General features: G+C 38.7%; 2 protein-coding genes across 3 annotated transcripts in view; one reads left to right on the top strand and one right to left on the bottom strand.

The window, feature by feature from the left end:
• ntn1a (netrin 1a) overlaps window positions 1-12,335 on the top strand; it is a 58,231-nt gene that overhangs the window by 40,497 nt on the left and 5,399 nt on the right. For both annotated transcript variants that reach the window (XM_085162224.1, XM_085162225.1), the window contains 2 exons: window positions 1,155-1,208; window positions 9,371-9,445. In XM_085162224.1, coding sequence (XP_085018350.1) covers window positions 1,155-1,208; window positions 9,371-9,445 — 129 coding nt within the window. The remainder of the gene's footprint in view (window positions 1-1,154; window positions 1,209-9,370; window positions 9,446-12,335) is intronic.
• The window catches only part of stx8 (syntaxin 8), a 65,237-nt gene that overhangs the window by 6,265 nt on the left and 46,637 nt on the right, over window positions 1-12,335 (bottom strand). The window lies entirely within an intron of this gene.

A 12,335-nucleotide genomic window follows, 5' to 3' on the forward strand; every position in this document is an offset into this window, starting at 1 on the left:
GCAGATCAGCATCAGCAAATGGACCTCCAGGACAAGCATGCAGATGAGACATCCATTTAGAAAGCAGGTTTTTGCCTGTGTAAGTTGAGAAAATCTCATTTTAATTGACCTAAAGACTTGATTGTTTCTTTGTCTCCTTAAACACTCTTCACTGCACTGCTGAAACCACCACACCACTTCCCTCAGTGTATCAGGGTCTTTCCTTGCATGTCACTTTTCCTTCTTTCCTCATAGTCTACGTGAATAATCTAGAAGTCTTTTTGATTGAGCCCTTTCTCTTCACAATGCAACAATAAAAAAAAAAAAAAGCATTATACCGACATATTACAGCAAAGCGTGTAACAGACACGCCGGCCTACCACAACTTACTGCAACTTCTACATCCATGTCCATTTCACACTTTGCTTCTCCAAAATGTGAAATGTACATACATGCAGAAGTTGCAGTGAGTTGCAGTTACAGTAGAGGGAGATATTTTATTTCGAGCCGATATGAAAATAATCACGGAAACAGAAACAGACATTTAATATTAATACATTTAAATGTATATACATATTAGCCACCAAGATTAGTCAATTGTGGAAAGTCTACCAACTTCGTGGCTTTAAATATATTATTCCCCCTGCTAGTAATGCAATTTTTGCACTTAGTAATGCTTTTTGCCTTTTGGCAGAAGCAAAGCGTAAGACGGGCAGACTTGTTTATGTTGAAGGAGACAGCAGGTAGATGACATAACATTTTAAGCTTTTAAGAAAGCCAGAATCCAAACTTGCAAGAAAGGATACACAATAAATAGGTCTCTAAGTTGCACTTCAGACGAGGAAAAACATGCAGCAAGTTCAGACTCAACTCCTGCGTCACCAAGACACAGTTCATTGCCATTAGGATATCTTCCAGACGCCCCGTCAGGAATTTATTTACTAAATTTTCTTCTATAATATTAACACTGAAACCTTGGCAGAATATATCACAGAGGTTTAAGTTTCTGGCTCTAACAGTGACACATTTTCATACTTCTTTAATAAATGTGCCCATTTACATCCTGTAACAACCTCCACACGTCCACACAGCAACATAAGAACATGCACTGCAGATACACATAATAATGAAACTGATCTTTCTTTGTGTCTCTGTCATGTTTTCTCTGGGAATAGAGATTCCAGTCACACCTCCTACAACCCCATCCAGCAGCACGGAGGAGCCATCAGGTAAGCACAGCTGAGAGTAAAACATTTAATCTCTTTTACATATTTACCTATATGTTGCTATAAATCTGTATAAAAGCACATTTGTCCTCGAGAGGAAACGAGGAAAATGCCGTGGGAGGATAAATGTATTCAGTATGAGGTTTTTAACCAGTTTAGTTCCTCGTCCTCTCATATTTTTTCCACAAGTGTAAAAACAGTGTGCAGGATAAATTGGCTCCCACTTGCCTTTCCCCTCCTTATTACTGGGGGGTTCATGAATATTAAATCCATTAGCCGCAGCCCTGGGACGTGCCTCCTTTAATCTCTCACACTTTCACAATTAATCAGTCTAACTGCGGCACAGTGGGGTGTTGGTTGAGTGTGCAGCATTGGGCTCCAGTAGTTTGTTTGATTTGATATTTCATCTCTCCCAGCTCTCTCTTTCCTCTCTGATGCAGTGTAGTAAGAGGAGGAGTGATGGAGGGATCTGGATTTTGTAACTTAGCAAAGGATGTATTGGTATTCTTCTGTTTCAAACAGTTCTGTTACATTTGGTTTGCTGTCCAGTCTTTAATTGGGGAACATAAGATGAGGATAAGGCATGGAATATCAGATACTGCTACTACTTTAAATGCAGTTTTGTTTATAAACTGCATATAAGTGTTGATATCTGTATATAACAGTTATTAGAATAGATAGAATAATGGGAAATATAACTATGTAACTGATATAAGAATGAATATTAGTGCTCAAATTTAGAGATTCTAGAATCAACTGTCAGCTTATCAACTGGTTATATTTCTGGTGATATGTCACTACTGAGGGTTGTGGCAGGCTCAATTAGTTACCCAGGTAATGGCATAAATGCTGCCAATCTGAAACAGAAAAGTGGAAAAACCCACATTTTCTACTTGCTAAAGAGACGTGCCGTGACTGTATGAACAGTGTTCGAATCAGTACCACTTTTTCTTTCACACACAGTGGAAAAAGTTGATCTGGCTCGTGCCATGTTTTTTTTTCTCCCTCTCAAATCAAAATGGAAGAGGCCCAACATATATACATGTCTGTAAGCGAGTGTGTGTGTGCATAAGGGCTTTCTGCAGCTGTTTGGTGCTCTGAGGTTTCAAATCTTCCCTGAACAGCTTTGACTGACAGCACAGTCCAGCTATCGCTGTTGTCCAACCCTCCTCCACCTCTTTTCTTTTCTCTTTAAGTCTCTTTTCACTCTCCTCCACCTCCTTCGTCTCCCTCTGTTTCACGCTTTGTCTTCACATAACACTGTGGGTGGTGCAGAGCTACAATATCTGGAGTTTCTCTGGGCGCCCCTCGTCAGGAATCTGTCTACTTTAGGGGTGTAGGACATATTCTGCGGGATTTTTACTTTTATATATTTATTTTGTTAACTTAAAAAATGCTAATTCAATGTGACAACACAGGAAAGAAAATAGACTTTCACATAATTTGTGCATATTTATTGTTTCCACTAAGTGTAATAATTAAATCATCCCTTTTGATGGAGATAGTGTTAAAGTGTGAATAATGACCCACCAGGCAATCTGTTCTTCCTTGAGGCTAAAATCAAGCAGACTGTAAGGTGACGGACATCCTCTGTTGGTCATGTCAGAAGTATGAATAGCGATTGGTCATCTAGCCCGCCTGGTCTTGAGGCCCAGAGGATGCATACATTATCCTCCGAGCCTCTTCATAGGCTCACACAGCAAACCCACCTCTGCTCAACCTGGTATTCCTGCAGCTATGATATCACTTTGTGATTGCAAACAGATGTGGCTTGTATGCAGTATTCAACAGTTTTGTTTTTTCTGCACAGTACATGCATACTAAAAAAAAAGTGATTATGATTATTATCCGCATCATTATTATTAGTTAGCAGCAGGAGAAAAAGTATTCCAACTTTTTTAAAGCTTTTTTTGAAATGCGTTATGCCTTTTGTTGTGCCCAACGTACTCGGGGGAGGATGGCGATCAGATCAAAAAAGACACAAGAGCGAGGCCGTTTGCACTTTACCCACATTAAATTAAATTTACGCAATTAAATTAAATTTATCTACCATTTATTACTTTTTAATTAAAAGCATATAAGAAAATGTATACAAGAGATAGAAGAAGAGGAACAAAAGTGAGAAATGGTGGATTACCTGCAAAAAGTTTGGAAAATGAAGAAAACGAGAAAAAATTAAATGTAAATGGAGTGTGTGAAAAATTGAGATTCTGAAGACAAAGATTTGAGCATGAGTTAAGAAACATGGAAAGTTAATTTAGAAATAAACATGAAAAAAATCGGATGAGGTGTTGAGTATGAGGTGTTGGGCTGACAGCTATGAGGCAGGTGTCTCGTTGCGCCTCGCTTGAAGGCGGGGAGTGGAGCTGGCCGGGAGGCGGAGGGTGTGAATGGAGGTTATGAGGGAAGATGGAGTGGATATTAATTTGTCTCCTGCAGTAGGGCTCTCCCCCCTTTCTGACCACACGGAGGGTTGGAATGCATGGAGAATACCTCCAATGGTGTAGCGCAGACAAAACACACATTGTGCTGGTAGGTCATGGATGGCGTGAGTCGCCACTCCCACGGGTCACGACAGAGATGTCTGAACAGCAACGAAATGTGGAGGAGATTAACTGCAGATGACCTGCGATGGCCGCCCTGGACCATCAGAATACACAGGATGTGAAAGTAACTAATGATGATGAGGAGAAGGAGAATTGGAGTGACCATGATAATACTTATAAGCATAACAAGGTTCAGCCCTACATACTGTATGTGTGTGTGACGTGTCTGAAGCTGGAAGTGATCAGGATCTGTGGCGAACCCCTCCTCGGATTTTTTGAACATGAGTCTTGCTTTACACACCCTGTTGAGTACGAGTCGAGTCCAGCGTGCTTTACGGCCGTGTCAACGTGGGATAGAGAGAGAGAGAATAAATACAAGTAAAAAGACACCGAGTTAAGAAAAAATAGAGCCAAAACAGAAGGACACGTTATCAAATCATCATTAAACTTTTATCTGAAATTTATTTGCTGCTTTATGCCATTAAATTCTTGCCATATTTATTTCCCTCGGCTAAGCTTTCAGAGAAACCCTGCAGGACTCCATGCTGATTTAAAACGGAGCAGTTACAGTAATGGGCGATGCCCCAGCTCATCGGAATTGATTGCACGCCACCCAAAATAAAATCTCAAATCGGGTCAAGAATTCTAATAGCCTCTCTTCTCTGCCTGTTGGTGGCTGAAAGCAAACCATCCTTTGCTCACTGACAATACAATGAGAAAAAAGTAGGAGGGGGCTCCTTTTCTTTCTTTCTCCTTTTTTACTCTGTCTTTCTTTGCTGGACGGGATCCAAACTCACAGTTCTAATGTAAGCAGCCCGGCACAGAACAATGGAGCGCATTGCATGGCAGCACACTGGGCTCTGAAATCTAATTATGTGCTTTATTTGCTGCAATTTGTTTCTCAATCAGTCTGCTTCAGGGAGAAAGCCCTCCTCCCGGGCCATCATTTACACCTTCTTGTCTCACTGTTCTTCTACCTTTGATGCCCCTTGCCTCTGTGGTCGTGTTCACACATGTTCACTTGCATTTAAACATTAAGAGCAGCTTTGCATAGTTTTAAAATCAACTGTAACTGCAAAGCTGAAGCACGTGCATACTGTACAAGTATATGCAATCACACAACTCCCCGAGCAGCTCTCACTGTGACCCAAATGTTAATATTATTAATCATTTTAAATATTTAATTTTATATATATACTAAAGGACAGCTAGGCACTTTGGCATTTACTCTGCTACAAACGATGCAGACTTCTTGGCTGAATGTTAAGTTGTTTGCATTCCAGTCCTTCTCTGTATAACTCTAAAGTACTGACTGCTTCATTTGCATTGCATTCACCTTCACCATGCTATTTCTCCACACTGCTTTTGTTTACTTTAGCTTGCATGCCAAGGTGTCTGTTATGTCCCGGTCCTGACTGTCAATGTTTCTTTACAGTATGAAGAGATATCAAGATACATTTTGATCACATCAATAATCCATTATAGTTTGACCGGTGATCTGTGCAATGTTTCCTTCACCTTGCACTCACAGAAAACTGCAGCCACACTCCAACCTTCTCCATAAGAGTGCTACGAATTGCATTCTTCATTTTAAATATGAAGAATAAAATTCAAGGCCACACAAAAAAGAAAATAAAAAAGATTAAGCACTCTTCTGTGGCCTCAATTTTCATCTAAAAATGACACGTATCACCATGAAACTTCACTAGTTGAGTACTTACATAGAGACAATTATCTTTTTTAATTTACAAGCTTTTGAGTATTTTAATGTTTAGATATGTAAGTGAGGCATTATATGTGCAAATTTGCTATAATTTGCATACTTTCCCACAATGGAAACACGAACACTGGATAAAACCACGTTCAAAATTCTCGTTTCATTTTGTTGACACATTTGAGTGGAAGGTTCATGCTGAAGGGATTTTGGATAACTCTTTTTATCACTACATAATTCTCATAACAGTGTCAACAGACAGAAAAAAGAAACATTTTGCAATCCTTTTTTGTATGAGATAAGATAAGATAAGATAAGATAAGACAAACCTTTATTAGTCCCACTCATTTTTAGGTCATGGCAGAAAGTAAAAGGATCAGATAAAATAGAATAACATACTATACAAAATAGAATAAAATGCTTTGTTATAGTAGGTATGGTATATGAACAAACCCTATTTTAGAATAAAGATGGGAATAAAGCTGAAAGGTTTGGTGTTAGTGTGTGTGTGGAAATTTACTGGCTTATAAGGATATCTTATAAAATACAATGTATTTTATAAATTAACTAATACTATTTAAAAAAATTTACTTAAAGATATCTCTATGAAATTTCCTCTTACTATCATTTTTTTAATTAAGAGATTTTTTTAATATTGTAACTTTGAAAATCAACCACAAAATCAATAAAACAACCAACTGAAAGCATTTTAAATTTTATTAGTAGCCTCTGATCATTAACGCACTATTAGCACAAAATAGCCTCAAATATCAAACTATTAGCGTAAAATAGCCTCAAATCTCAAAACTGATCAGTGCATCAAAAAAAAAAGTAAATAAATATCTTAAATATCTCTGGTTTACTGTTATTATGACAGCATTAGCAAATCAATAAAAGTACGATGAGGAGTGCTGTGTTTAGATTTTGATCTACAAATCTGAGCAGTGCAAGGTCCTCTGAATATTTGTTGCTGAACGTAATGAAGACATTTGTACTGCTCCTTTTTTCAGCGCTGTAAAGTACCGGTCCAAACACATAAAACTGAGCACTAATGCATTCTGTCTCGAAGCAGCTTAAATGAAAACGATTAGGGTAAGGAGTTGTACAGTACTTTAATAGAAGGGGCAAAGGTCCACCTCTCAGTTACACACTTCTCAGTGCTGAAAGGCAGGAAACAAAGCGCTGTAGTAACTACATCTACTCTGCCCAAAGCACATCTTAGCTCAGTATTAGGGGACTGCTTCCACTTCTCCAGCTTGTAACACTTTCACAAAGGGAACATTTGTCCTCACTGTAGGGGACTGCCTGGCCCTAAATGGGGATCTTGGGGTGATCTCAGCGGGGCCTGGAGCTGTGTCTCAGGGGTACACTAATGGGGAACGAAAGGCTATCAAAGAGAAGTATCATGATGGTATCGGGGAGGGAGGGGGGTTATGAGAAAACAAAGCCTCCTTTCCATCGAAGGGGGAGGGTGGGGGGGCCCCCACCCTCCCCCTTCGATCATTTACATGGTAATCAGGTGCAGCTCATGTAGGCTCCCCTTCTTCATGTACTCTTCCTATTTTTGTTACATTCTCTGTTTACTACCACCAGCACCAGCTTTTTGCCCTTTCTAACCAGTTCACGAGACTACCAGCTTCGGTTCGGGGGTTTTACTTAAATTTCTGGACCTTGACTTGTTCTTCCCACCGCCTCCCTTAAATTTCCCTCTTGTCTTTTTCTTTCTTTTTTTGTCAACCTATCCACCCCTTCGCTCACTACCAATATCTATTCTCTCACCCCCTTCTCTTTTTCGCAGGGGGGTGCATTTTTTCTAGTTGTGGTGTTCCCCGGGCAACCTCATTCAACTCAATTCAACTCAAGTAAATATGAAAGTAAAAAGCACGGACCAAAGATTTGGTCACATAAATGTTTGCTCATATCAAGTTTGCCTGAAAGTGCCAGTCTGCCCCCCACTACAGTCATTCTTTAACACTATAACATGCTGTTCATCCTTGTCTCTCTTAATTTATTATTATTATTATTATTATTATTATTATTATTATTATTATTATTATTATTATTATTAATAATAATAATAATAATAATAATAATAATAATAATAATAATAATAATGTTGGCAGTCTGAAAAGAGAGAGAGAGCAAAAAAACTGAAAAAACAGATTTTATTCCCCTAACATGACATTATTTTGGCATGCACTGTAAGTAGATGATGCATTACAGCACTGCATGGGGCAATCACTACGTCGTAGCAGCAACATAGTTTCTGGATTACTGAGGCAAGTGGAGGTTGCGTCAGCTTATGGCCAACCATAAAACTGTTGGCATACTGTCGTGGGTCTATTTGGACAAGGAACAAGGCTATAACGTAAAAGCAGTTTACTTTCAATAATTAAAAACACCATTGCAAGAGCACAATGTGATGATGTGGAGGACACACACATGTAAAGTCACAGATGTAAATATTTTCCTAATCTGCAGAGATTTCGTATCTTGTATATTTGCATACCTTTAATACAGCCCTGTGGCTGTATGCCATACTGTGCCTGCAGTATGCGGCTCATTATTTTCTTTATTGAACCACAGTGAACACTAATATCCCTGACCCCCACCGCACATGAATATATACATTTTAATATATTTTCCTGGCCAAAAATCTTTCTGAACAGTGTACATCGAATGATGTGGATGAAAAATCAAATGTTCACCTCATCTGCCTCAAAGAATATGTAAATACATACTTGTCTTTGAGAGCTTCCTCTCAGCAGAGTGCTCTAAGCTGATTTGGATGACACCGCTGCCTGCATGAGGTATTCATTTCTTCACGGCTCCAGAATGGACGCACCCCCAAAATGAGGGTCCTTTGCCTAACACTTCATGGATGGCTAATTTTCCCTTCCTGACCTCCCTTTGTGTGGCATTGACCCCCTCCACCTCCCCACCTTCCACTCCCTCAAATAGCTGACAACCCTGCGTGCCCCCCCTGCAATAAATGCAAAAGCTTGACGTGGTCCTCTGTGGGGCCTTGAAGTGATCCCAGGGCTATTTTTTTTTTTCAGAAGGTCGGGGGCTGAGGTGACAAGTGTGGTGAGATTTGGGTGGAGGTGGGGGATGAAGTAAATGTCGGGTGGTCTGCATAGGCCTAAATTATTCCCACCGTCTGAGTGGGTTCTTGGCACTTTTTCTTTTAAATCTCTCAAAACACGGTGCTGATAACATCAGGTGCTTTTATAAGACCACCACACATGATGAGATTGTGCTGTTGGACAATAAAAAAAATGTTTATTTATGTATTTATTTATTGTTCTGTCATTTTTCTTCCTAAACTTGAAACTCAGTGAACAAGTTCAGGCTTTCCAGATTCTACTACATGCAATAGAAGCATTTAAAACTTTAAATCTCAAATAGATATGTTTTATTTAAATAATTATGAATATCAAATATAAAGTTTTCCTACTAAAATCATGAATTATTATAAAATTTTAATATTAATTTAATACCATCATATTAATTGTGGTATTACTAAAATATCATATTAAGTATGGTATAACTATGTTAACTAATAATGATTTAATTAATTATAAGATTTTTTCAGAAGGTAAAATTTTATTTTGATCAATTCATAGTGATTCCTTTAATCAAAGGACAAAGTGGAAAATTCTGGGATGATTCTTTTCTGATTAAATAAAAATTCAAAATCAGTTAATTTGCTGTGGGTGCCAGTATGTATTTTTTCAAATGTCTTAAATTGAGAATATTATTTTCCAAGAACAGTGAAATTGTTAAAAAAAAAAAAATGCAAACAATTTAATTCACAGAAAAAATAAATACTGGCAACCAAATTGCAGAGATTATTTGATGCATTATGACTCATTATCATATTTGATTCTTTGTTATTCTTGCAGACTGTGACTCTTACTGCAAGGCATCCAAAGGCAAACTTAAAATCAACATGAAGAAGTACTGCAAGAAAGATTACGGTGAGTAAACAAACAACGCGCAGCCTGTTTAACCACTCACATTTACATTATGAAGACATCTGCTTTACTTTGAGATCAATCTGTCTCTAAGAACAAATAATTTGCACTTTTAGGGAGTCCCAGTGTTACTGCAGAGTCTTTCTTTGTATGCATTTGTTTGCTCCTACAATCAGAATACCTTCAGTGTTACGCATCCAGCCCAGAACGTTGCTGGGAAGCAGCAATAGTTTTCAGGGGAGGCATTTTACTGATGTCTTACTACAGCTTTCTGAGAACAGAGAGTCAAAGGATCAAACAGAAGACAACAGATCTTCAAGGAGGAAGAGAGAGGCAGACAAACAGAAGGACAGAGAGGGAGAAGATGTGTGTGCGTGTGTGTTGGAGTTATCTCTGAACAGTCGAATAAGACTCCAGCGGATAAAGCAAGTCAGTATGACAGACAGTGGGAGCTCTCTAAGAGATCCTCATTAAGAAAGGCCACTTCCCCCACAGCTGATGTGTTTCTTGGTGAATTCCTGTGACCATCAGTCTGCCACCCCATTCAAGGTGTGGATAAGACATATGACCTCTCCCCTTTTCCTGTCCCTCTGGCCCCTCCCCTGATTGAAGTCAGGCTGCTGAACTAGTCAACCAAGCAGCGGCATCCTGGAGCATACTTCAGCAGCTTGATGGACATGCCTGGACTTTGTTCTGTTAGGATTTGCAGGAGTTAAAGGGTCAGCTTATAGACACCTCCTCTTCCACCAGTGCCTAACTTGCTGCTAGTGGCGTGAGAAAAACCTCGTCTCTCAAATATGTTGCAGTCCATGTGTGATTTTTTTTTTTTTGTCAAAAGGCAGAAAATGCTGGAAATTTCAAAACCAAGTTAGCATTTCTTCTAAAATCAAGATTAAAAATACATACTTTTATTGTGCTGTTGTATTATATTTTATTTATACATTAACACAGATGTGTAACAAATACAATTTTAAAAACCAATCCACCCCAAATGTAGGGCACGAGGGGGAACTAAATGAGTACGCCATAATAAGGTCTTCATAGCAAGCATATCTCAACCCAGTAAATACCTCTACCATTACTATTAAACACCAAATGAGGAAATATGTTTGGGAATAATGATGCACAAGAAACACTGAGACATCGGTGTCATTCTGTCAGATGACTGGTGTCCTAGAAATGCATGATGTGTCCTTTAACAGTGGCACCATAATGCCTTTGATTATGGTAATGGTGAGACAAATCTGTTCCCTTACCTTGACTAATTTAAGTTAGTTAAATGAATTTTCTTTTTCTTTTTTTTTAAAGTGTAGAAAAAAAAGAAAAGTGAGTGTAAAGACAAAGTCTCCTGGCCAATGAATTTACTGCTTTGTGGAATTGCGCAGAATGGCAATATCTGGATGAGAATGCACCGGACCACTAAAACACCACTATTAAAACTGAGTGATAACAGTAGGCAGCACCCATTTGAGGGTGAGGAGATGTAGAGATAAAAAGAGGCATCAGTATGATGCGCTGGAGGAACGATCACTCAACACAATCCGGAGTACCCTTATCTACAGTATGTAAATATCCAAAGACAAGACAGCAGGAGAGGCTCCAAAACTGATTTGGCATGTCTCGTAGGTGTGGTGGTACTGATGGCTGAGCAGCTGCCAAGCAAGAGACAAATGAAAAGAAAAGATTATCTTTAATGCTTTTTGGGTGTAGATACAGAGCCTTGTTATGTAGAGGGTGTAAATTAGGGAGTCTGAACAGAGAAGGTTGAGATAGAAACTCTGCTGTTAAGTGTGATTTAATCAAAACATAAAGCCAAAAGGATTCTCTTTGGCTGCCATGTTATGATGGTGTACAATCAATCGAATAAACACATGCAGATTTAATGTGTTCATGCACAACAACAGACAAAATATATGTTTTTTTTTTTTTTTTTAAATTTCCTTTACAAACTCTTAAATTAAATTATTTTTCAGAGCTGGATCATAGTTAAAATATTAAATTTAATCTGTGAGTCCAGCATTGGTGTTATGTTCTTTGTCATTCTCTGTGTAATTCACCTTCTCTCTGCCGGGTGTCTTTGTGCCAGGAATATACATTAAAGGATCCATTTCCATCCATAGTTAGAAACGGAATATTTAAGACTAATTACGGACAAGAACAAGAACCCTGTGCAGTATTTACTCAAGCTTAGCAAAGCTGACTGAGACACAATGTAAATCTGCAGAAGTTGGCTCCAGGGAGCCATAGCTTTGCACTGTTTTGAAAGGATCAGCAGGGATCTGTGTCCCATGCTGCGTAGGGAAACGACACTACAAGCTTCTGCATTTGATATGCAGACGCACATTAGCAGTCACAGGAGGATGCAAAGCCCGGGGAAATGTCTCATCTCAGCAAATCCTTGGTGCAGCCACTTTAAGCATCTCAGTGTCCACAGTGCACAGTAACTGTTGTGCAAACACAAACAGTACATGGTAGCAGCTGGTATATCCAAGGTGCTGCAGAGGTCACTGTTAGGTCAGCCAACGGTCATTAGGGCTCTCATGACACTGAGGCCTAAATAAAACTATTATACAAATAATAGTTTTATACATTAATACATCGCAGAAGAATAAATTGCACATGTAATACTGTGCTACAAGCATAACACAAAAGATCTGGTTTAACCAGTATTACTGAAACATAATAGCATAATGGAAACTAAAATTGCACGCAGATACAGATATGTTTTCAAAAATCACCTTTATTCAGCTACACTGTTGCAGCTGGAAAAAGGTTTTAGAAGCAGTTTTAGATTTTCATCATTTTATGAAATGAATCCCAAGGCAGTGATTCAAAATCAATAATACAAAACCTGGCCTGAGTACAGGGGTATACACTTAATACTGCCAAGATG

Source organism: Neolamprologus multifasciatus, chromosome 6 (assembly GCF_963576455.1).
Source record: "Neolamprologus multifasciatus chromosome 6, fNeoMul1.2, whole genome shotgun sequence".
Classification (NCBI taxonomy): Eukaryota; Metazoa; Chordata; class Actinopteri; order Cichliformes; family Cichlidae; genus Neolamprologus; species Neolamprologus multifasciatus.